Source organism: Phacochoerus africanus, chromosome 1 (assembly GCF_016906955.1).
Source record: "Phacochoerus africanus isolate WHEZ1 chromosome 1, ROS_Pafr_v1, whole genome shotgun sequence".
NCBI classification, from domain to species: Eukaryota; Metazoa; Chordata; class Mammalia; order Artiodactyla; family Suidae; genus Phacochoerus; species Phacochoerus africanus.
In genome coordinates, this window is record NC_062544.1 from 209,702,730 (window position 1) to 209,730,373 (window position 27,644).

Consider the following 27,644-nt stretch of genomic DNA (forward strand, 5'->3'; position numbering starts at 1 on the left):
CGAGTCTGTGACCTCCATCACCACTCACAGCAATGCCAGATCCTCAACCCACTGAGCGAGGCCAGGAATCAAACTCTGGTCCTCATGGATGCCAGTCAGATTCGTTTCTGCTGAGCCACGACGGGAACTCCCAACGCTAATTTTAAAATTCAGAATCTAAGCCTAGATGATCCATAATTTTTAAAAATTTAAAATTCATGTTGCTAGACAAATCCAACTGATAGAGCTATCAGCATGGTTTTACCCTTTGGATCCAGAATGTCACAAAGTCTGAGTTTTCTCTGAACCAAATGGTTATTTTATCCTCATAATAGGACATTATCTCCCAAACAAATGAACATTTTCCCTTTCAGAAGATTCTAATTCCAAGACTCCTATATGATGCCCCTTTCCACTAGGTGTGAATTCCCTCAAATATTTAAGCAGAGAGTAATTAGGCATTTGATCAAGTAAAACTTAATATGTATTCAGCAAACATTTATCAAGTACCATTACATGCCAGGTAGGATGCAAGGCACTCAAATAGAAACATGCAAAGACATGTTCCCTGTTCTGAAGGAATTCACACAGAAATCATACACGGAGAGTAGGAAATGGTAGAATTTAGTACAATTTTTTTCGTCTTTTTTTTTTTTGGTCTTTTTTGTTGTTGTTGTTGTTGTTGCTATTTCTTGGGCCACTCCCACGGCATATGGAGGTTCCCAGGCTAGGGGTTGAATCGGAGCTGTAGCCACCGGCCTACGCCAGAGCCACAGCAACATGGGATCTGAGCCGCATCTGCAACCTACACCACAGCTCACGGCAATGCCGGATCGTTAACCCACTGAGCAAGGGCAGGGACCGAACCCGCAACCTCATGGTTCCTAGTCGGATTCGTTAACCACTGCGCCACGACGGGAACTCCGAATTTAGTACAATTTGATCTGTGTTAGAAAAGTGGTCATGAACAGTACGTGCAGTGGGCGACGAAAAGAGGGAGTCAGTAACAATTCTGAAAGATGTAGAAAGGGCTATACAAACTGGAAGACATTCAACATCTGCCAGACCTCTTCAAATCAGAGTGACAGCCAAGCCCTTGCTTTGAGGTCCTTAATCACTAAAAGACTTCATAGATATAACGGTTTACACACGTGATTAGTGTGATCAGTGTTTTGACTTCATGGTTGGAGATCGGCATTTCATGTCCACTTTACTCATCAACTTCCAATAAATTAACTTAGGAAAATATGGTGTCAATAACTATCAAAGCCAAAACATTAGGTACTCTGAGAGAATTCACATCCAAGTCTCTAGACTCCCCAGTCTAGAATTTTATAATGAAATCTTATCTCACTAGAAAATTCCATGTTATGTAATACCTTCAGAACATAAACATCCACCAGAAATTACAGCTTTAGTTTTAAGACGGTTCTTCAAAAAGCATGCTCCAGTCCAAGGTAAATCCCCAGAATTAAAAAATATGAACATCATCATTTATCTTCATAGAATAATAACGACTAGCATAAGTTTACAAAATTATTTGTTGGCCATACTTGTGGCATGTGGAAGTTGTCAGGCCAGGGATCAAACCCATGCCACACCAGCTACCCCAGGTGCAGCAGTGACAATGCTGGATCTTCAACTCACTGTGCCTCATGGGAACACAGAGCTTACAAAAATATTAAAAAACAACAACAACAACAACAAAAGAATCACTGAACTATAGGTGGTATCAATAACCACTAAAAACAGTACAAGGGAAATAATTCATCTTTCACACATATGGAGCAAATACAACTACATAATATGGGGCAAATATATAAATGAGGCAAATTCTTTTCTAGAGTGGATCTTCAGGGAGTCACCCCCAAGCATACCCACTGTAAATACAATTTATACTAAATCCTGTAGTGTTGCCCATGGAATTCTGAAAGTCGTAATATTTTGTGCATGGAGACATACTCTCCTTGACTAAAGATTTTAAGAACTCATTTCTCAGATATTATGACAGGCTTTTTCATGTAAGTCCTGGTTCTAGTAGATGTAAATGTTAACATGAGAAGAAAATCTAAAGCGACTTTCAAGAAACGAAACAGAATGTTGAAGATAAAAGCTTGGAGAGGTGAGAGGGTGCTAACACACGCTGACAAAAGCTGCCTGCCCAATCCTGCAGGCACGTTTCCAGTCTAATCCCAAATACTCAGCAAGCAGATTTACTAATTTGACATGGCCAAAAGACTTCAACCCTGAATAATTGCTTCTTCAATGGAAAATATTAAATTGGTAAGTAATTTTGTCTTTCTATCTGGCTACAAAAACATTCATTCAGAGCCTATTAGCTTAAGGGTTATTGTTATTTTGTAGTTATCCATGCATGCAATCAGATTTGGCTCAATTGACTCTGCTCACCTCACAAGCATGCATACAATACTATTTAAAGGTCAGCCAACTTTCACTCTGTCAAAACAGCATAAGGAGAGAATACCAGTGAGGTGGGTCTGTACCATGGCCCATATTTTGCTGACAGCTTTCTGAAATCCACACCTAGAAATCAGTAGCAGGAACAAAATAATTCAGGGTCAAGCATTTAATGAATGCTTCCACTCTCTGTTTATGGATTCTACCATATTTAATGACAAATGCATGAAAAACTGAAGATGGTAAAATATGGAAAGGACTAAAGGAAGAGATAGTCAACAGCCTCTATGTCACCTAGTGGAGAAATTAAGACCAAATAGGTGAGGTGGGTTTGGTTGTAAATAAGATAAATAATGAGGGAATGTTGACAAATGGGAAATGTTTAGCTTCTGAAAGTAGAATTCAAGCCATACGGGCAAAGCAGATGATATATTAAGACTTAAAGATATCCTTTATTAGGACTATATACTGATCAATGAATTTAACTATCTGACCCTTTAAGATTCTCTCCTTTTATATTCTATGAGCAGTCATGAGAACTCTCGGGGAAGGACAAATGGCTCAGAATTTTTTTTTTTTCTGTTTTGTAATACTCTCTAGTGTCAATGAAGCCAAGTTATCAACATCCATTTTCCAGGAGGAGAAATTTCACCCAACTATTAGATGTGATATACAGGCTCAAAAGGGGTTGAAGTAAAAATAACAAAAGGGAAATTAATAAACAGTCACTAAAAACCTAGACGTGTCCACAATATACACTGGACTTGAAAGGCTGTCATAGAGAATAATTTTGACAACGGTATATGGTATGAGTGGCCGACGAGGAACTGCTGTATAGCACAGGGAACTCTACTCAGTATTCTGTGATTATTTATATGGGAAAAGAATATTTAAAAGAATGGATGTGTGTTTACGTATAACTGAATCACTTTGTTGTACAGCAGAAATTATTGCAACATTTTATATGAACTATATGTCAATAAAACAAAATTAAATTACAAAAAAACAAAAAACAAATTGAAAAAACCCCATGTTCTTTGAAGCTATTTTAAGATATATAGACGTGACCCAATATGGAACTTTTCATGTTCTCCATGCAACTGTTTTCACCTATCCTGACATCGTCAAGTTAACTGAATATAGGAAGTATCACTGTTCATGTCGTACAAGTTAACACTGTGCAACATGTGTTAACACTGAATATACTTATCACATTCTCTGCAATGTGGCTTTAAGCTATTCTGAGTATTTTAGATAATCAAGCTTTTTCAATTATCCAATAGTTTCCCTTTAATATTGTTTAACAGTCTTCTGGACTAAAGTAACTATAAAAACTTCAGATCAGTAATTTTTTTTTTACTGTCTAGTTAAATAAACTGGGCTATCATCAAGTCCTACCTAGTTGGTAAAACATATTTACTACTTCTTTTTACCCACCGTTGCAATTGGTGATTATTCAATTAACCAAGAGTTGTCAATACTTTAATTTTAGCAGCCCTTTTGTATTCCACAGGAGTCTTGGTTATCAAATGCACGAATCTCCATAAATCAGTCCACCATGACTGAAATGGAACTGTTCTAGTCATTAAATAGTGAATGTGGTGGCATTTTTAAAATTGTAAAGTCTATATAAATGCAGAACACTGTCTTATTGTAATTATTCTCATGAGCTCTTTGAGAGAGGGTATGTGAAATAACCTCCATGGCCCTTAGCAGAGTCTTTGAGAAGTAGATGTTCATTACTGAAAGGATAAAATACTAATATTGAAACTCTGGTGTGAATCAAGGATTCTGTTTTTAAAATTTATCTGTAATTAAAGTTACATACGATGTTGTATGCAGCAGCTACTCAAATATATGTGAGAAAAGATTGTTTGATCAAATAGTAGGCGTTGAGTCAAATTTTTGGTACAACTTCCTGACTCTGCCCTTCTAGAATATTTAAAACATAGTAAGGTATTAAAAGGATTTCTCTACACTTCACGAACAGCAGGTAGGGCCTGGAATATCGTCTTTAGATATGAAATACAGAGACCTTAGGAATAGAAGAAATTTGTGGGGTTTTTTTTTTCAACACAGAATCTGATTCTCATGAATGACTTCCTGAAAACTCCAGCTCTCCTGGCTAGGGCACACAGATTATTTTGTGTAGTGCTTGAAAAGACATTGTTTGCTCTGATTCTTTTCATGAGTTGAGACTGTTCCCGGACAATGTATCTTCAACGGGGAAAAAACAAAACTTCTTTCTTTTTCTGATGGTACTAGGACTACCAAAATGGGACAGGTATATGAGGTGACCTTCTCAGTGCTATCTGAAAAAGAAAGGTTACATTCTATCCACTTGCACATGACCCTGACCAAAGGTAATCTGGGGCACCTTTCAAGCAGTTTGCATCAAAAGACATTAATGGCATCATTACATTTGCTTTCATAAAAAAGCATCCAACCAGTAAGAGGGTGAGGTCTAGCCAGAACAGGAAAAGGTCTCAGACATGGATCTCATGGCCCTCTATTTTAAAAAATATTTTTAAAACAACATTATCACTGTTTCATAGATACACTCAATTCTCCATTTTTTAGTACCTGAAGTGTACACTTATGTGGATAATCTGAAACAATAAGAATTCAAATAACATTTATATTAAATCTGGGCTTATATTAAATAGGACAGATAACCTAACTTTTAGGGGATGCCAAAATGTGCCTTTCTAATTTTTATTCTGATAACCTTTTAAATTCGGTTCTGTGGCCCTAAATATGCCATGTTTGGCCAAAGGGGAAAATGCCTAGAAACATGCTTTTAAATGTAGGCTGTATTAGAGCATTAAACATTAGCTTGTTATATAGACACATACAGAAAGAAGAATAAGAATCATGATTTTGATGAGTTTGATATGTTATAACTAAAATAAAAATCCCAGAGCATCTTCATACTTGGCCACAAGAGAATATCCTTGAGGGAAAATAACTAGTAAGTGATTTTTTATAAATAAGTGATATCAAAATATTATATAAATAAATTATACATAAAGTCTATATTCTACCTTAAAATTCTGATCATACCTTATATACTTATTTAATGAGAATAATATTCATACCTTGCTAATATTAATTCAATGGTAATTATATTTAGAAAACTGCTGATTAGAAAATGTACAAAAATGATAGGGTACTATATCTGCAACCTTGTTTTTCTAGACAACTTAACATAATGCAAAATGGATGTTTTCTTTATGCAGTAAACAATTGAATAAATTATGGGACAAATAAATATACTTTGAAGGTTTTTAAACTTATGGTGGGCTACAAAAGGAATAATACAATTTGGATGCTCTTTTATGTAAATTCATAGAAAATAAAATCCACAAGCATCAAAAAACATAGGGACTTCTGGAGAGAAAGAGTTCTCTTAGATGCAGAACTTAAGTGGATCATACTTCATTACTGGTGTCTAGATACTAGTATTCGGAAAGAACACAAACAGGAGGTGTTACTTCTTCTAGGTAAAAAATACGTCATTGTTTATGATAGTGAGCTCTCGATAAAGAAAATTCCAAGTCCTAAGCTGAATATGAGTCAATAACGTAAAGCTATTTGAACAAAAACTGACTTATTCTGTCCCTCTCTCAAGAAACTCTTTGGTCTCACCACAGCATACATTGGCTGCTGACCAAATAAATACACCAAGAAAATATAACTCATGCAACTTAGCACAACATTCTCCTAAATAGAGCTACTCATGCTTAAAAAAAAAAAAAAAAAAACCCTGTATATATTTAAAGTATACAACATGATGATTTGATATAAATACATATAATGAACACATTCCTCCTATTGTTTTTTTGTGTGATGAGAGCTCTTGAAATCTACTCTCTCGTCTTTTTTTCTCTCTCTCTCTTAGAGCAGTGAGTGTTCCATGCAAATGTCATTGGTTGTACCGTCTGGTGCTGTCTATCCTGGTTCTGCTGGAGAATAAGTTGTGTTTTTAGCCAGAATCAGGCTGTATGTTGCCTTTAAGTCTACTTTACTACTATACCCCAAAATTTGACTGTAACAGAGGAGTATGAATTTACTCAACAGCTTTGGAAATATAGTTGACTCTATCTACTAAAGCTAAACATATGGCAGTCAATGAGCCAGAAATTTTACTCCAGCGCAAATTCCAAAGACAAATGACTATGTCCACCAAGAAGCCATGACTAGAATCTGCTTAACAGCTTTATTCACAACATCCCCAAACTGGAAATTATTCAACTGTCCATCACTAGGAGAATCGATAAACAACTCGTGATATATTTATACAAAGTAAAAGAATACTACATATCAATAAAAATGAGATAACTAGAGATAAATAGATACATATGGGAAATCTCCATACCTTCCTTTCAATTTTATGGTGAACCTAAAGCTACTCTAAAAAACAGTCTTATGGAGTTCCCATTGTGGCGCAGTGGTTAACAAATCTGACTAGGAACCATGAGGTTGCAGGTTCGATCCCTGGCCTTGCTCAGTGGGTTAAGGATTTGGCATTGCTGTGAGCTGTGGTGTAGGTCACAGACGCAGCTCGGATCCCCGAGTTGCTGTGGCTCTGGAGTAGGTCGGCAGCTACAGCTCCAATTGGACCCCTAGCCTGGGAACCTCCATATGTCGTGGGAGCGGCCCTAGAAAAGGCAAAAAATAAATAAATAAATAAATAACAGTCTTAAATTAAAAACTAAAACAAAAACAAACAACATGATTCTCAGAAACGTTAAGTGGATTTAAAAAAAAAGCTACAAATGAGCTCATATAGGATGATCCTATTTATATGAAATTCAGGAACAAAAAGGAGTATTTGTGTGCTAAAAATCAGAATGATAGTTAACTTTGGGGAACTTCCACATGCCACAAGCATGGCCAACAAATCGTTTTGTAAACTTACGCTGGTAGTTATTACTCTATTAAGATAAATGGTGATGTTCATATTTTTAATTCTGGAGATTACCTTGGGTTGGAGCATGCTTTTTGAAGAACCGTCTTAAAACTAAAGCTGTAATTTCTGGTAGATGTTTTGAAACTATGTTTATGTTCTGAAGGTATTATATAACATGGAATTTTCTAGTGAGATAAGATTTCATTATAAAATTCTAGACTGGGGAATCTAGAGACTTGGATGTGAATTCTCCCAAAGTACCTAATATTTTGACTTTGACAGTTATTGACACTGTATTTTCCCAAGTTAATTTATTGGAAGTTGATGAGTAAAGTGGACATGAAATGGCGATCTCCAACCATGAAGTCAAAACACAAGATAACAACAACACATTTAAGAATTTTTCTTGATTCCTTTTCACACAGACTGGGAGCTTTGTAAAGTCAGAAACCACCATAGTTCATTTTTATATTCTTTATAACTGGCAGGACAGCAGGCACACATTAGGTCATCACTAAATGTTTTGGATTAATCCTCTCAAGAGTTAAAAACAAAGAGAATAAGAGTGATTTACCACTGTAGTCAGTAAGTACCTCTTAGACTTAGCTATCCTTGGAAGATTTTCTAAAATACTTGATTTTGTTCACCATTACAGATACCAACCTGTCACATTTGTGTTATCTTCCAAATGGAAAAAATAAAGAGGATTTAACAACAAAACATTGCCCTAAGAAGTAAGGCTTAAGAGAAATCAAGTTTTTTGTGTTTTTTTTTTTTTTTTCCTCTTGGCTTTTTAGAGCCACCCTTGGGGCATATGGAGGTTCCCAGGGTAGGGATCTAATTGGAGCTACAGCTTCGGGCCACAGCCATAGCCACAGCGACACAGGATCCTTTACCCACTGAGTGAGGCCAGGGATCAAACCCACAACCTCAAGGTTCCAAGTCAGATTTGTTTCCGCTGCACCACGACAGGAACTTCCAAGAGAAATCAAGTTTAATCTACAGAGAAAACAGTTCAAAAATCATGAAATTATTTTATAATGGGAATTATGAGCACATGTTCCCTGTATCCAAAAGTAAGCAAATCAGAGATATTTTAAATGGAGCAATAGAAGAAATTCTTCAACCGGATGATGAAACAGGCCAGGCTCTTAAGAAAGGATATGGAGGGTGGTTTCCTGGTGGCCTAGCAGGTTAAGGATCTGGCATTGTCACTGCTGTGGCTCTGTCACTGCTGTGGGTTTGATCCCTGACCAGGGAACTTCCACATGCCAGGGATGTTGTCAAAAAAAAAAAAGGATACAGGATTTTTTTCAACCATAGAGTGACAGAGGGAATAAAAATGTGTGTACCTAGGTCAGCCACCTTTAAGTAGAATCAGTGGCTTTGTCAAGGTGCTTTTTACTGCTGACTATTTCAAAAATAATCATCTGTCTTTAGTACAGCGATCATTCTAATTTGATCAATGTCAGCCATGGTAAAAAATTGAGTGGATAATCAGGAAAAATATTCTGAAAACTACTACTTAATACACATGAGATATATCTCAATGAAATTGAAAAGAAAAAGAACACAAGAAAGATTAATGATAATAAAAAGTATTATATCAAGTGTGATTTTCACGTTATTGCCTTTCTAACATTGCTCTCATTATGTCCTCAAGGAACTGATTTGTCTTAATGCCAAGGAAAGCAACAAAAAGGAACTAAATCCTATTGACAAGTTAGTTGTTTAATAACTATTTTAGCAGTATAAAATCTATTCCCTTTAAAATGGATTTTTGAATTGATCGATAAACTCAGACATAATTTCTGACCAATGGCATGTAAAATACATTAAAAAAAATCATCTGATCTCCTTACTTTTGTACTAAAAGAAAAAGATAACCTGATTCTGGATAAAGAGATATGGTCTAATTTCTAAGAGCTCATGGAACCTACAACATTCCTCTCAAATGTATACTTCACAAAAGTGCTCCATCACCTAATCTTAGCCTCCCAAACAGTTTAATATATTGAGAGCAGATAGACTATGTTATTGATCTTAGACCTTTGTCCCAGACATGGAACTAATCCTATTAAAGAAAAGGGAAAAAGGAAATAAGACAATATTGACAAATCATGAATCCTGGCAAGAGTAATACATATTACATAAGTTTAATAAAAATGTTACAATGGGGGAGGGAAAAAAGAAGAAAGGATGGAAAGATGGAGGGAGAAAAGGAATTACTTAATTTAGCTTCAGCCAACAGTAAGAAACCAAGACTGAGGAAATTAGTATGTTCTATTGATTTTCTGTAAGACATGTCTAGACACACAAACTATAGTCAATACAGGAATTAATAAAAAGAATTGAAAAAAAATTGGGGTATGGCTAAAGCCTGAGTATGGAAGAGAAGACGGTGTTATTTGAATTACATATTGAGCCCTGCCATCTCAAGTTAGTCCAGAGAAAGTCTAAGGTTTTTCTGGCATTCCCATTGGGGCTCACCAGAAGCAAAGCTGACTAGTATCCATCAGGACACAGGTTCAATCCCTGGCCTCTCTCAGTGGGTTAAGGATCTGGCATTGCTGTGAGCTGTGGTGTAGGTTGCAGATGCAGCTTGAATCCCGAATTGCTGTGGCTGTGGCCAGCAGGCTGCCACTCCAATTCGACCTCTAGCCAGGGAACTCCCATATGCCATGGGTGCATTCCCCCCCCCAAATAAAATAAAAATAATAAAAAACTGGGTCACCATGCTGTGCAGTAGAAAAATATATATATATATATAAAGAAATAAAAAAAATAAAGTTTTCTTGAGATTTCTACATAAAACATGCAAGAAATTTTTCTCAAAGAATGACTTCATGGGAGTTCCCGTCGTGGCGCAGTGGTTAACGAATCCAACTAGGAAACATGAGGTTGTGGGTTCGATCCCTGGCCTTGCTCAGCAGGTTAAGGATCCGGCGTTACTGTGAGCTGTGGTGTAGGTTGCAGACTCGGCTCGGATCCCGCGTTCCTGTGGCTCTGGCGTAGGCCGGCAGCTACAGCTCCGATTCAATCCCTAGCCTGGGAACCTCCATATGCCACAGGAAGCAGCCCTCGAAAAGGCAAAAAGACAAAAAAAAAAAAAAAAGGAATGACTTCAGCTATGAAAACTGTTCATTTTATAAAGGGAATGGATCATGTATTACTGTTAGCATAACATTTGTTATTCATTTATAACTGTTTAAAACAGCTATATATAATATCCCCTAAGTATTATGATGCATTTTTGTAAAAGAAATAATATATATTTATTCAATTATGTGCATGTGTTACTCCTATTCTCAGCACAGGGTCAGGCAGTATAGGATATTTGATAAATTTATCATTTAAGATAAGCATAGAAGCTATTTCGGAAACATGTACAGAGAATAACTACAATAATATGTAATACTGGACTAGCAATAATCTGTAATTTACCTTTGAACTCAAAATATCTGCTACCACAAGTAGGCAGACATCAAGCTTCTTGAGCTAATATGTAAACCTTAAAAGATCAAGTTGGAACATATTAATGTTTACATTTAATTGTGGAGTTCAACTTCTCTAAGAGTTTACACAATGAAAAGTCTAATAATTCAGTCAAAAGAAGTTATAACAACTAAACAAGTGAATACTTTCTCATGATTTGGTTTCAAACACATATACAACACCTCGAAATTATTTGGAATATTAGGGAACACTGCACAATTTTTGCTAAGGTTCTATGGAAATTATATCAGTCCACAGCTGAGGATAAATGAGAGGCATTAATGTGAAGGGTAAAAAGAACTTGAATTCAGGAACCACACTGAGCAGAATATGAAGTGTGATTCCACCACTTACCAACTGTAAGACCTTGGGGGAAAATACTTTATCTGTAGATATCTCAGTTTCCTCATCTGTGATATGGAAGTTAATAAACATCTATAAAAGGCCACAGTAAAGCTTAAAAGAAATACTACGAGCAGAGCATTTATCAACCTGGTGGGTACACTGTATTTAAGACTTCAGTAAAATGTTGCTGTTATTGTTAAAGTAAAAGAAAAGTTAAAAATTATTAATATCATGAACACTGTGTACCTGTCCCATGTATACTTTTTCCAGAAAAAGCCAATAAATAAGTGCAGGAGTGAGATACACCTATGAAAATTAGGATCAGAGGAGAAAAAACATTTCAGAGTTTTACTATATTAGGTGTTTTCTGAGTAGTTTGATTTATAGAGGGCAAACTGGTTATGGTGCCCAGGAAAGTATGAGTTATCAATGCACAAAAGTCATAAGGTTGAAGTATATATAATAGCATAAATTTTTACAATGAATTAAATTCATATTTAATGTGATAAAAAAAACAACTGGATCTGTCTTACATATCAAATATAGGTACAACTTGATTTCCCACCATTATTTCAGGTTTTTTTTATTGCAACCTCTGATAAATCATCAATTTAGTTGTTTAAAAGCATTAAAATCATTAAAACTTATATTTTCCAAGGACTAAATGTAAATAGTTCTCATTTCTGACTCCCAGACAGTTTTTAAATTAAGAGAGAAATCTGTTAACATTTAATCTAAACACATACAATTTTTTCCTGGAGAGGTGTGTATTAAACCTACAGAACCTCTCCAGTGGCCATTAATGTCTTTCCAAGGGTTATACAGCAGCATCTAATGAGTGCTCCCACCTGGAAGACTCTGGTATTCTACAAGGAGGTAAAACAGCCCATTTAGTGAGATTTATAGAGCTTTCTGATGAGGTGAGGACAGAAATTGCACGTCACTGTTATGGCTTGTCTGGTTGTGCTATTCCAGATGATGAAATCATAGTCATAAATATTCATGCTCAGGCCAAGGAATAGTAAACCCAGCTAGCTCGTCCTTGTGCTGTCTCTGTCATAATTGTATCCAACTAGCTACAGTGAGGCAGAGTCTTATTTCCCATGTGATTGAGTCTTTCCTTTAAGTTTCCAGCTTTTGATTTATAAATTTAGGTGATCTTATAATAGTTAAATAATTGAAACTTTCAACAACTAACCAAATATGTATATACCAAATGTATATATATATTGCCTTTAAAGAGACTGTATGTAAAAAGGAGAAATCCTTTGATACTTTTGCAATAATTTATCCTCATTGATTTGTACTCTATACAAATTTTGTGTTGCATTTGCACACACCCACATACACAAATCTATAGCTGACGGATATTTAATATGTAGAGAGTTCTACATTAATATGTATTTATAAATATAAATTTATTTACAAGCATTTAATTTATTTACATATTTTACAAAGTAAAGATACTAGGATATGCATATGTATCCATGTTTCTTTAAAAATGATGCATACCAATTTGCATGCCATTTAATCTGGCATAGGCTACATATTTAATGCATTTAAAGTAAAAACATTTTCAAAACTTAAGTTTACTTTTTTCCCCCTCAATATGCTCTATCTCTGAATCATTTTAATTGGACCAAAATAAAACAGATTCCTATGTAACACCTCTCTGAGAATAATGTCCTTTATGGCTTTATTGGATATATTTACCTTGGATAGATGCACAAATGAATAGACGGTAGCATATAAGAACAATGAGCATTCCTGAACTTAGGTGATTAGAATTGAGATACCTTGAGCTTTTGGACTTTTCATTTTATTAACTTTGATCTGGTTTGTGACTACATGGAAGTTAATGTTAGTTTTTACCAACTCTAGTTTTCTTTCTTAATTTCTTTTTTTAGTCTTTTTTTTTTGTCTTTTTTTAGTGCCACATCTGTGGCATATAGAGGTTCCCAGGCTAGGGGTCTAATCAGACCCGTAGCTGCCGGCCTATGCCAGAGCCACAGCAATGCCAGATCTGAGCCGCATCTATGACCTATACCACAGCTCACAGCAATGCCGGATCGTTAACCCACTGAGCAAGGCCAGGGATTGAACCCGCACCCTCATGGTTCCTAGACGGATTCGCTAACCACTGAGCCACGGCAGGAACTCCTAACTCTAGTTTTGTAAGGTGTGGATTTGAAACATTATTGACTCTCAGAAAATCTCACACTTCAATAGCTGCTTTCCATGAACTCATCAACTGTACTTATGCTCTGAAAGATTAAAATATAAGATGCTACTAGTGGTTGGTCCTTGTTAAATTATAAGCCACTATGCAAAGGAAATATAACAATTTAGTTATTTTTTAAAATATAAAATCTGTATCATTATTGGTATATGCCTTTTCCAATTTTCAAAAATTTTATTTGATTAAGTACAACCCCATCTCCTTTTGGGAGAATCTTAGTGGTATTAAATGCCTTGTCAGAGTCCCAGCATTTGTGTTTGGCTATAGAACCAAGACTTTAAATCCATGCTTTGATTTCGAAACTCCGTTATTTCAACTCAACTTTCTATTCGACAGCAATTAAAATATTGCCTATCCATTCCTAAGTGATCTCCACATCAATACCCAAGGCTCAGATAATGCTCTAATTCCAGTTTCAGTTGCACACACATGTCCTATTATGATGCGCAACCCTGAATCTTGAGGAATTTTGTTTAAATTTGTATCCCATGTTCTCCTAGGGTTTTGATTTCTAAAGTTTCCTTGATACCTCTGTATCAGTGCCATTTGGCTTCCACCCTTCCTTATTGATTACATGCAGCTCATCTATATCATGACAAACTTTTCAGTGCTGACTTTGCTGGTTGATTTTGCTCACCAAATGTTCTAGTCTTGACTAGGGAATTTTCTCACAATTAAGCGAGAATATAGTACCTCGCTAGCATTCTTCCTTAGAACAATATGTCAGCAGTCATGGAAAACACTAACTTTTCCACATTTTGTAAGAACTAAAAAGTTACACTCTACACAAAACAGGGTGAGCTCATTGTAACCTGTGGTAAACGTTCTATTTTTAAACTCGAGCTTAACTTCTGAGAGGGCTTGACTCTGCTATATATGTTTAAAAAATGAACTCCTGAATTCTAATCTTTAAATTATCCTGAGATTTAGAGAACATATCTCCAATGGAGCTTCCATATTTGTAAAACAGTGGTGAAATGATAGCAAAATGAACAGACATTACAGTTTAACTGTGTGGAAAGGTATTTTTTGGAACCAGGGAATTTTACATGAGTAAAAATACAATGAAAAAAGTTAAAATGGCAGGTAGCATCACTGATTTAATAATAATTAATGTTTGTTTATAGTGGAAATGTATTTAAACCATAACTAGTTTGGAGTTGATTGCTTTTTTTTTTTTTTTTTTGACGCCTGGAAAACATAAATATTGACCACCTTAGTCTTTTGGTCTAATTCTTATTCTTTTGCTCTAATTATTTTGCTATAATCCAAATGAAGATTCAAATTATTTTGAAGTATTTTTTTTGTACTTTTAAAGAAAGTATAAAAACATTTGTATAGCTCAAGAATAGACAAGCAAAAACGAGCAGATTGCTGGCTGGAAGTTATTTTATCAATGACATATGAAATAAATTCTTGTTCCAAGTAAGGAGAAAGAAAGCAGTGAACAAGAAAACCTAAGAAAGTCCCATATTTCTAAATTAATTGAAGGTTGTATGCTATAATCAACACTTAGGATATTCAAGAAATGTCCTTGTCATTTAATCAGAATTTATCATATGTTTTATGTATATTGTGTGTATGTGTTTCCATGTATTTGTATCCCCCTCATCAGCACCGCCATCAGTATCAGTTATATAACTGCAGTTACTCAGCTGAATATATTCTAATAAAGGATACAAAAGCATTCTCTCAAGATTCCAAGCAAATTACTTTGTTGCATTTAAGATCCAACCAGACTGGCTTTTCTTGTGTCAATTCATTATACCCAAGGGCAATCCCTCTATTCAGTCTCCTTTTCAAGGTCAGGGACTAGAGCTTGATTAATATGACTGCCAAACAGAATCAGAAGAGAAAATATTGGTCTAATATCATCAGGGAAGGTTTTGCTATGAAACTTTTAATGTGGGAAATCTTTAAAAATGAAAATATTGCATAACAAGCAAGCAACTACATTGCATTTTTTTAAAAATTATTTTTGGGTGATGAATAAGAACTACAGTGAAAATAGATATTGAGGCTATGGCTGAATGGCTTTGAAGTAAACTTTTTATATGTAAAATGTAGTTGCCAGCATATCTATAAAATAGAGAGGAAAAAATGAATTGAACATAATCATATTATTATAAAACCCCAAACATACTGGATTGGAACAAGGATATTTTAAGCATCTGGGTAAAATGCAGTAAGTTTTCCCCAACATGCCACATATGAATATGCACATTCTATGGACTTGAGATTAAAAAAAGATATCAAGGAAATGTTTACAAATGGAGTGTGTGGGGGGGGTATACTTTCTAAGGAAACCTGTACATTGAGAGGAGTTTAAAATATTTCCTCAAAGGAAAAAAAAACAATCAAATATTCTTTTTTCCCATATAAGACATAAGAAACATATGAATCTTTTTTTGGCACAAAGTAATAAAAACAGTATGACTTTAGATAATGGGTAAAGAAAAAGTTTGTTTAAGCATGTGATAAACCAATGAAAATTAGCCAGGTGTTGGATTTCATGATCACATCAGGGATTCAAACCTAGGGACTTTGGGTCTAATACCAGAATTTTTAATCATTAGCCCATCTCGTAGGAGAGACTGTATGCGATACTCCCTTATATTTGTCTCTAATGCTTACCTGCCTTTATTGTGATTTTTTTCCAGACAGATACGACAGTAAAACATGTAGAGGTAGCCTGTTTAATACACAAGCAGTAACCAATTCCAGGTTAATTTGCTCTTTGAATTTTTTCCCCTTCCCTGCCCCAATCTTCCCTTTCTTGAAGCATCTCCATGCTAATGATCAACAACTCCACCAACTGCCAAATCCAAATCATCATGCCAAAATACCCCCATGCCTACTGAATAAGCCTTTCCCTTTGGCAAACAGCAGACTAAATGGATAACCAAATGACAAGATGCCACATCAATATAGTTTGATCAACAGTATCAGAAGCAAGTTCATCTATACTGAACATATCTTGATTTCCCAATTAGGTTGTGTGCCCATGAAGACAACTGCTACATTTTATACACCTTCGATCTCCCACAAAAATCTGATCATGTCTAATTATTAGCGCCAAATCAATGGTTCAGAAATCACAATGAATAGAATTCTCTCCATCCTGAACTTGTTTAAATATGTAACATATTTAACTGGGATTCTTTCTGCCTCCAGCTTCATTGAGACACCCATACAGTGGCTATGAGAATACATTCTGTTTATTACACAAATCTCCATAGGCAAAATTCACGTAGGTGATGAAAGGAAACATATTCTATTACTCTTGGACCACTTTAGCAATAATAAGATATAAATAGAGGTTCGAGGGCCAGAAATAGGATTTTGGAGAAAACTGGTTATCAGGTTTGTCCAGAGAAAGCTGTTGCAGGGCTGTAAGTCCTCTCTTCCCCACCAGCAAGGAGGAAGAGTTGAGGAGTGCTGCCTATCAGCAGAAGTAAAACACAGAGGACTGGGACCTGACTCACATCTAAGAAAGTTAAATTTGGCTAAGATCTAAGCTGTGCCAAAAAGAGTGACAGAGAGAGAAGAGAAAGGAAGGGGGCGAGGAGGAGAGGAGAGGGGAAGGGAGGGAGGGAGAGACGAAGGGAGGGAGGGGGAGAGGAAGGGAGAAAAGGGGTGGAGTCACGAAAGAAGGCTTTTACATTAGACAGGTTTAACCAAAGACCTCAGCTTTAAACATCTGCCAAAGCCCAGGGTTTATGGAGCTGGAACAAAGGAAACCTGTACCGTATTTACAAGTTCCTTCCCCTCCACCAAACACCTCGACTCTGGCGGAACTAATACAGTGCTAGATAGTAAGGGGTAGTAAGAGACTCTAAGAAGGGAGGGTTTAGCTCTTGATAAATCAAGTTGAAAGTCTAGGTTAACTCCTTGGACTATATTCCAATTACTGAACTGACACTTTGTGACTTAATGTGTCTGTAGGACTGTAGAGAAATCATGGGCCTGCGAGAGGTTACATCTAGGCACAATGTAACCCTATACTTTATCCAATTAGGAATACACCACAGTCCCCTTTACACTTTATTCAATTAGGAATTTTATTTATTCAATTAGGCAGTGGGAGAAAAAAAAAAAGACATCGCAAGGCATGTTTTTACATTATAAGACATGTTTTAAACACACTCCTTACAAATAGATAAGGCTTTAAATTAGTAAAATGAACTCTCCCTACCAACCATAATTTTAGGTAGAGTCAGATTATAGAAAATTCAGTTAGTCATTTCTCCTGTGGGAAAATCTGAATTGTCTGTCCTCTATAGGGAAAGGGCTGTGTAAAGCAGAAAACTGTAGCAGTGGCCCTGGAAATTCTGCCTTATGGTCTGTTTTTCTGAGAAGGTGACTAGCTGATTTCATTAGGAGGGGGTCGGTCGACTGCCAAAGACATCAGAGGTTGCCACCTTAATACTTGAAGAACTAGAGAACATATTCAGAAGATAGCTTGAAACCCAACATGCAGAGAGGAATAGAAAAAGCAGGATCCTTATTTTTATTTTTTTATTTTTATTAAAAATAAAAATCATTATTAAAAAGAAAAAAAAAGAAAAAGCAAGATCCCAAAGAGGATCTTAAACAGTGCTGTTAAAATTCACACTCATCTGCTTAACATTAAAACCCAACAGTTAGCTAACAAACCTTGGTGACAGACTGCTATTAATTTTGTGCTGACTCCATACATGTAAATTAAACCATTACAAGTTCCCCATGTGCTGTCTCTGACATTTGCTTTGTGCAAGAAAGCTGGCAGTGGGAGGCATAAACTTTGCTCTTAATTCCCCTGGCAAGTGAGCTGCTGATCACTTTGTTAATTTCTTGAAAGATATTCAAAATCTATTTTTTTTTTTGAGGAAAAGGAAGGTGATTAACATAATGACTTCAACCAAACATGTCTTAAGCACTAAGTTATACAATTACAAAAAGTTTTCACAACAGTATTTAGATTTGGCTGGTGATACTTAGATAATTTTACATGATTAGAATATATTATAAAATAACATAAAATGAATGTTAAGTTTCCTAGAAATAATCAAAATCTTATTTATTACCATTTATTAACCTTATTAAATCCTAAAAGTTTATTAGTACCACTTGCTTTGACAATTTAAAAACAGAAAGAGAAATAGCTGGTTATGTTAGAATAAGTCAATATATTGGAAGAAAAGATCTTATATTTAGAGAAGTTTCTCAGCAATGACCAAGTGAAATTTACACTTTCTCCACAAAAATCCCATGATCTTCTATTCACTTTCAGGTTCAAACTTACCAACAGAAGATTAAGTATTCCAAACACCCATCCTGGAACTGCTTCAACAAACTATCCTCTTAACCATAGATCCCACTGAGCTTCAGGGAAGAGTGAAAATGGGTGAGAGTGATATCTATTCTTCCATATGGGTCTGAAATGCCTGATCTATAAGAGTGCCCTGCCCACATCCTTTCATTCCTTCTCTACTTTCCCATAATGACATTTTCCCAGGTGTGACATGATATGTCCGGGGCTCTTTACCTTTACAATGGGCATCCATCACAGTGCGTGCTTCCAAAGTCTCTGTTCCTAAATACCAGGTGGTAGACATCTGTTACCAACACTTCATACACCTACTTTTTTCAAGGTTTTTTTTTTACTCAAATACTCTTCTAGGTACTCTAGACACATCCATCAACAAAACAGATAAAAATTCCTAAGACCTCCCCACCCCCCCACACACATACATCCTTCACAGAAAAAAAGAAAAAAACAAACAAACAAAAAAAGACTTTCCATTTCACGAAATACCAAAACCTGGAAAGTGTCTCAAACAAAAGGGCATAACATCTCAAAATTAAGCAAAAATCAAACATTTCATTTATCTTCTAAGGCTCTGCACTTTGAATTACGGTCACTAGCATCACCCCTCCTCTTTGAGCTACGAAAGCATAGGATTCGTATTTTTCTTCTTTGTACATTCCCTGCAAGCCTGGCAAGAGAGTGAGCAGGTAATAGGTCTTCAATAAATGTAAGATGGAATTAAACAAGGTAACAGTAAGAATGGTCATTTTTTTAAGGGTAAATTATAAGATCATGTTGAGTATCTAATTAAGCCAAAGTTAATTATTTCATAAAGAGTAGTGTGGTCAAGGCATTCATAGATTAAAAGTTTCCTAACAAAATCAAGCCTTATTTTATATCTTCCTTACTGAAAATGTGAATCAGTAAATGCTGGCCCCAGCAACATCCCCACCCCAGATGTAAAAAAGGATCAGAGTCTGCATTTTTACAAAATTCCCAAGTAGCTTTGATGCACATTAAAATTTCAGAAGTGCTAATTTATACTACTAGTTTTTAACCAAAAAACTACAGGTTAAAGTTAGCTGATATTATTTTAAAATATAAGAAAGGGCAGGGGGGAGAAAATCTATATCTGGGCCATACTCCAAATCAATTAAATATGCATATGAGTCCAGGGATGATTTTCATTTTTACTTTTATCTCACCATGTAATTTGCAGGTAGTGCCAAGTTAGGAAGCGCTGATTTAAACAAAACACTATATTGGCTCTTCCATGGAATTCTCTGAATTGAAGGAAGAAAATAAATTGAGTTTTAAAATTCAAACCACAGGAAATAAACTTTTAAATTCAAATAAGACCTTACTCAATAGTCTATTGATGGGTCAAATGGAAAATCATGTGAGTCTGAAGATGTCCTTCAATATTCTGATGCTGTCTAACGAAGCATTACTATTCCTATTCTTCTTTGATACAAAATCATCTTAAGTGATAAGCATCAGTATGAACAGTGGAAATGAGCTTTAGAGCACAGCTCTGTAGAATTACAGCAAACTCCTTACTGGCGCTAAAGAGGAGCTAACACTCATGTTATATTTCATCTTTAAAGACTGTAACACTCTTTTTTCCTTGGGGGAAAATCAAAGGAATCAATTGTTCCATCATGTAAACTAATATCTCATTTTGAGTTAGGCTTTTGCTAAGCATTTGGCATAAGATATTCAGGTTTGTTTTCACAAATCACTGTAAGTCCATAGCATAGTCAGAAATCTGAAGAATGAATAAATGTTCTTCTAGCACACAGTAACTGAATTGATCTGATATTTTGTGTTAATTCACTCTGTCAATAAAACGTCTTTGAAGGATGCCTTTTCTTAAAAACCAAAGAATACAGTTGGCTGGGTACACCTTATTTTTTGATAAGTGTGGGCAGAACAAAGATAGGAAATGATTTGTTCATATTCAGTATAAGACCCAAAAGGGACTAAAAGGGGAAACTTGAGTTCATAACAAACATAGCACGGAACTGGAATACTTGAATTCTATTTTTAATTCTGTTATAAATTAAAAATAAAAACAAACTTTTAATAAGTGGGTGATTAAAATAATTTAAAAGATTCATTATCTCATCTAATCACTGCGTCAACCCAAAGAAGTGGCTATGATGACTCCATTTCCCAGAGGAAGACTCTTACCAAAAGGGAGACTAGAAAAGTTGCCAAGGCCACCCTTTACACTATATTAAGTGGAATCTTCATAATGAATAGACTCTTAGCACCTCTGAAATCAGACAGATCTGTATGAAAACTCTAACATCCTAGTGGCTACCAAGACTCTACTTCTAGATCAAAAAGGATGGCATCCCAGAAGTAAGTCCAACTCAAGGAACTTACTGCAAAATGTCTGATGAAATTTAAAATGCCCCTGAGATCCACTTTCAGCTGCCAACAGCTTTGTCTTTGTCTCTTGAGTATAGGTCTACTTCAAAGATATTCAGGTGTCCTATATCTTGCTAAGTATATTTAAGTATGTTGGATTTCATCAATATGCTCTAGGAATATCATCAGATTTACATCATGTGCACTTTCTAAATAAGCCCAGCTTCAGGGATTTCCTTCTTATTTTTTTAACAAAGGGAGACCACTGAAGATAATCCAATTGTTTGTAAAGGAGGTAACACAAAAAGCTCTTGCTCTTTAATGATGGACAAACACAATGACTTAAGGTATAACATATCTTTGCTCACTTCAAGAGCAGGCCTGGACATATTTCTTGGTTTGATATCAGAATCAACGCCTTATCTCAGCTGATTTCTTGACCTATTATTTTTCAATAGATGCATCTATATACAGTGTAGCAGTACCTAAAATTACAGGCCTCAGTGTTGAGTATAAGGGCAATGGCCACTCAAGCTGCAGAGTCCAGAATTGCCAGGAGTGCCATTTCTAGATACCAGGAGTCAAAGGGAGGACCCAGGAGTTGTGTGAGCCATACCCTTGTGTAGGGTTTAGGAGTAGGGTTTTTCTTCTTCCATGAATTATTTTTCTTGATAAATTTTTATTAAGCACTTGTTACGTGCCATCAGGGGTCAGCAAACTATGTCCTGCAGGACAGATTCAACCCACCACCTAGTTCTGTACAGCCATGAGAAAAGAATGGTTTTAACATTTTTAAATGGTTGAGCAAAATCAAAAGAAGAATCAAATTTCATGAAATGTGGAAGCTACATAAAATTCCACTTTCAGTGTCCATAAATAATCTTTTAGAACACAGTGTGCCCATTCATTTATGAATGGTCCATAGTTGCTTTTGAGTTACAACGGCAGAGGTGAGTAATTGTAACAGAGACTGTGTAAATGTGAGAAGTCTAAGATATTTCTTATCTGGCCCCTTAAGAAAAAGTTTGCCAACCAGTGTGCTAGACATGATGATGAAGAAGGAAAATATGATCTTTTAGTTTACCAAATATGGCAGTGGTTCTGCTCCCTGCACTCTCTTTTGGCCTGAAAACAAAATGAACCTCTACAGACTTCCATTTCTTTTCCTCTATTGCGGGGACAGGAAAAGAAGTTGGATCACAGGGAAAAATTCATTCATCCCAGTGTCATGCACCTAGAAAGCACCCAGTAAATCAACAGTTTTGTCAAGTTGGAAGTCCTAACATTTTTTCCGCTTCTCTACCTACCCAAATCCTATCTATCCTTCAGAGTCATGAAAATATGCTTTCTTTGCATGCAACCTTCTAGGACCTCTCAATTTATTTATTTATTTCGTCTTTTGTCTTTTTAGGGCTGCACCCGCGGCACACGAAGATTTCCAGGATAGGGGTCTAATCGGAGATGTTGCTGCCAGCCTACGCCACAGCTACAGCAACGGGAGATCCTAGCCACACCTGCAACCTACACCACAGCTCATGGCAATGCCAGATCCCCAACCCACTGGGCAAGGCCAGGGATCGAAACTGCAACCTCATGGTTTCTAGTCGGATTCGTTTCCGCTGTGCCACAACGGGAACTCCAGACCTCTCAATTTAAATTGCTCCCTCTGTGTTCCCATAGCATTTTATTTTATTTATTTATTTATTTATTTATTTATTTATTTATTTATTTATTTATTTTTTGCCAATCTGTTACACTATTATTCACTGTCTTCCCCAACTTTGGTTATTTACCAGTCCCTCCTTAAAAGCAGGGGTCACTTCCTATTAATTCTGTAACCCCCATAACATCAAGCATAGATAAGTCACTACATAGAAAAGACAGTCAATTAATACTTGCTGAACAAAATACTGAATGAATGCACAAGTGGACAACCAGGTAGAGGTGTCTAAGTAGGTTTACTGTCCTCCCCAAGAGCAGACAACTGAACAAGCTGGGAATCTCACAGGAACTCAAGGAAAGGCTGTTGCAACCAACATGAGATATTAAACTCTGTCAAGTACATAATCTTGTTATATGTTCCTTACAAAGACATAAATTCCACTCTAAGCCTTATTGTCTAAACTCTAGAATGTCAGGGCAATAACAATTGTCAGAATTGGTGCAGGCATTAAGAGGGGTGGGAGGTAACCAGCAAAATTAACATATCAATTAGAAACTTTGAAAATTCCAGTTTTTTTTCCTGCTGCATACACTCTAACTCCATCCTGTACTACAAACTCATTTTACTAACTGTTTCTTTCAAAAGTCAACATGCTCGGAGTTCCCCGACTTGGCTCAGTGGTTAAGGAATCCAACTAGGAACCACAGGGTTGCGGGTTTGATCCCTGGCCTCACTCAGTGTGTTAAGGATCCTGCGTTGCCGTGAGCTGTGGTACAGGTCACAGATGCAGCTCAGATCCTGAGTTGCTGTGGCTGTGGCGTAGGCTGGAGGCTACAACTCCAATTAGACCCCTAGGCTGGGAACTTCCATATGCCACGGGTGCGGCCCTAAAAAAGACAAAACAAAAACAAAAACAAACAAACGAAAAGTCAACATGCTCTATTTTAAAATACCACATCTAAACACACATATTTGCACACACATGCATACACACACACACACACATTTTTATAACTAATAAAAGGGAAAAGATACACAGGGGGAAAGCGATAAATGTGAATTATACCTCAGTAAAGCTGTTATTAAAGATAAAAGCAATAAAACCTGATTTTAAAAGATTAAATCTCTTCTTATTGGTTATTTGCTTCAAGATACAAATGTCTTAAGGAATAAGACCTTTGTGTCATGCTTATTTAAATTTTTGCTACCTGTAGATTTTGATTATGTGAAACCTGAAAGATAGATTTCTTTCTTTCTTTTTCTTTTTTTTTTTTTCTTTAGGGTCGAAGCACATGGAGGTTCCCAAGCTAGGGGTTGGATCATAGCTGTAGCTGCTGGCCTATACCACAGGCACAACCACAGCAACGCAGGATCCAAGCCGCATCTGTGACCTACACCAGAGCTCATGCAACGCTGGATCCTTAACCCACTGAGCAAGGCCAAGGATTGAACCTGAGTCCTCATGGATACTAGTCAGATGTGTTTTTGCTGAGCCATGACAGGAACTCCTGAAAGATAGCTTTCTAAACGATGACAATAGGTTTCCCAACAATGCAAAGAACAGATGTCACCAAAATGCAAAGGACATTTAATTGAATGTTGGTTCTTGAAGAAGTGACTTTGAGAAGGCATCGCAGGTTACTCTGCTGATTAACACACCTCAGATAGCTAAGTCTAGCTAGCTTGCTGCATGGTAGCCACAAGAAGAACCCCCAAACTTCATCCCAAAGATCTGAGCCAGTTTGATGTCAAACACAAGGTGAAAGGTAGAGCTGAAGCCCCAGGGTAAAATTCCTATGCATTATGCTCCGCAATGACTATAAATTAGAGGCTTTTAAATGTTTATGTTACATATTTTCATTTCAACTGAGAGTTTCCAACAATGTATTTATAAGATTCACAGGAGGGGTCAACAAGGCTCAGGAACTATATGCAAGAGGCTATCTATCTATCTATCTATCTAAGATTACTGTTCAGCCATCTCTTTCCCTGTAACATATCAATGTATATGCAATAACAGTAGATTTAGCTTGCAGACATTTAAGAATATGTGATAGAAATCACAGATATTCTCCCCACCCCTGAAAATGATCATTTGCACATATTTAAATTTTTTGCTATAAAATTTCAGGGAATCATGTATCAATCTAAACCCACTCATGGATTTCAGTTAAAAAACCTTTACAAAGCTATTTTTTAATTGTAGAATATAATGTTTATGCTATTCAAGCTCATTAGATAGTGAGATAATTCTAATATGATTACAGACAACTCTGCACCCCAAATCACAAATTTCTACCAATGTATCTTTCATAAGTTTAATATAAATCACCTTTCTTCTTCTCAGTCATATATTCTATGGTCCACAAGGTGATTAAACCCCTGACTTCATCTGTAAATATTTTTTTCTTCTTTCTATGAGCATTTCTGCCCCTCAAAGGGATGGTTTGATTTTCAGATAAAAGCTTTTATTTTAAAACATGAATACACATCCCAACACAATACTACTAAAGCTCAGAAGTTCTTAATATTTAAGAAACATTAAACATTCTTTCTTTTTTTTTTTGAGGTGATAGAAGTTTTAATTTGTTGTGGTAGCCATTGTACAATTTATGCACATATCAAATAATCACATTGTACACTTTATTTTTTTAATTTATTTTATTTTATTTGTCTTTTTAGGGTCACACTTGCGGCATATGGAGGTTCCCAGGCTAGGGGTCCAATTCAAGCTGTTGCTGCCGGCCTATGCCAAAGCCACAGCAACGTCAGATCCAAGCCAGGTCTGCAACCTACCCCATAGCTCACAGCAACGCCAGATCCTTAATCCATTGAGCGGGGCCAGGGATCAAACCAGCAACCTTACGGTTCCCAGTCAGATTTGTTTTCGCTGCACCATGATGGGAACTCCTATACACTTTAAATACATTACGATTTTATATTTTACATTATAATTTTGTCAATAATACCTCATTAAAACTGGAAATGAAACAAAACAAAAACACCATTATAAATTCCACTATTTCTTAATGTTCAGGAAGTTTTCTTATTATCTTTCCACTTTGACATTATGAATAGATTACCAAGTCCACAATTCTCTGACCTACGTATTAGCAAATCCTGCTACTTTAAGTTCTCCATGAGAGCCTCATTCTTCAAGCATTTACTCTCCCACTCTCTGAGGTTCTCTTCTGGCTATTACCTACACTAAACCTAATATCAGACTTTGGGGAGTGGGTTTCCAAATGCAATACGTGGCTATATGGGATGGAGATTGTCTCTCTTTTGTAATATGGGAAAGACATATTTTAATAAAACTTGATTTTTGTACTCAAATGTTACACACTACTAACATAAACTAAGTTATTTTTAAATAGTAAAAAAACCATATGTTAGAACATTGGAGGAAATTGTAAAAATGTGTCTCTTCCAACTTTCAATAGTGTTAACCAATCTTATTTCTGTATATTCTCTTCCAGCTTTTTATGTGCACTCAGAATGTTACTAGGTGTAATCAATGTGAATATACCCACTTGTTTGTTGATCTTATATAGAGTAATCACACAATGATTAAGTGTGACCTCTAGAGACAGATTATCTGGCTTTGAGTTCCAGACCCAGCAGTTACTAGCTTTACAACCTTGCTCAGTTTCTTCATATGTAATCTAGGGATAATAATAGTACCACTCTTATAGAATCACTGTGAAGATGAATACATGTAAGATGCTTAAATAGTGCTTGGCACATGGAAAAGGCCTGATAAATGTTAGCTATACTTACTATGACTAGTTATTCATTTCCCTATATAACACTAGGCAGGAAATGATTTTCTAGAGTTACATAGTCTATCTAATAACATTTAATGGCTACAGAACACTTTTTTACCTATGTACATCTCGATTTATTTAATAATTTCTATACCACTGGATAGTTAAATTGTTTCCATCTTTCACCGTTATAGCAAATACTGCAAAGAATACCTTCAGGTAGATAGCTTTATTTTTATTGTTTGAAATGATTTTATTAAGATAAATTTCTATGAGTTGAACAGATGGATCAAAGAATTTGAACATCGTTACTGAGTCCAATGTTACAAAGGGAAACAGCATTCATTCAGGTAAGTGGCTAGGGGTTTCAGTCATTTAGATGGAACATGAAATACTGGTAACACCGTGGTATTACTAAAAGAGAATAACTTTCATGGGGTCACAATTCCAATTCTATGCACTATATCTTTCCATCTTGAAAGGTTAATGGACTCAAGACGGGCTTTCAGTAGAAAGCCCTCGCTATGTAAAATTCAAGGCCCTTCTGCTCTGATGACCACAGAGCTCTTTCTTATAGAAATAAAGCTTTTCCTGATGGTCTTGGAACAATTTCCTACAGCTCATTGAAAAGTGAAAGTATTTTTCTTCCCTCCAAGGAGCCTCAGGCTGCATGTACTACGGCACTTAATTTCCTACATCTAAGTCGGCAACTGGTAAATAAATTCATGAGCAAAAAACTGGACTTTTCATGAAATTCTCAGCTAATGTTTTCTAATTATGTCTATAGTTAATAAAATTCCTGTTTTTCCTTTCTATCATTTGACAAAGTGAGCTAAGAATAAAAAAGGAAAAAAAAACCCCACCTAAATCTAAATTATTATGAACCATAGCAGGACTCACAAAAGGTACTGGGAGAGAAATAAAATGTGTTCAATATAGAAGTGATGAGCTAATTCTGGATGACTCAAATCCAAAAAGCTCATGAGAATTAATATATCTTACACTTTAAATATCTTTCATATTTTCAGCAAAGAGAAACTAAAATGACAAATATGTTTCCATACTTATCTAACCTGCATATTCTTACAGATTATAGACAGACAATGCTAGGGATGAAAATTTAAAAACAAGAAAAATGTCCACTAACTCAATGTAAAGAA

At 35.9% G+C, this 27,644-nt stretch overlaps 1 protein-coding gene across 4 annotated transcripts in view; it reads right to left on the reverse strand.

Moving 5' to 3' along the window:
• The window catches only part of FGF12 (fibroblast growth factor 12), a 570,669-nt gene that overhangs the window by 91,157 nt on the left and 451,868 nt on the right, over nucleotides 1–27,644 (reverse strand). For 2 of the 4 annotated variants that reach the window (XM_047788848.1, XM_047788832.1), the window contains one exon: nucleotides 19,884–19,961. The exons of the other annotated variants lie outside the window; for them this stretch is intronic. In XM_047788848.1, the coding sequence (XP_047644804.1) occupies nucleotides 19,884–19,961 (78 nt within the window). The remainder of the gene's footprint in view (nucleotides 1–19,883; nucleotides 19,962–27,644) is intronic. 4 annotated transcript variants of the gene reach the window in all.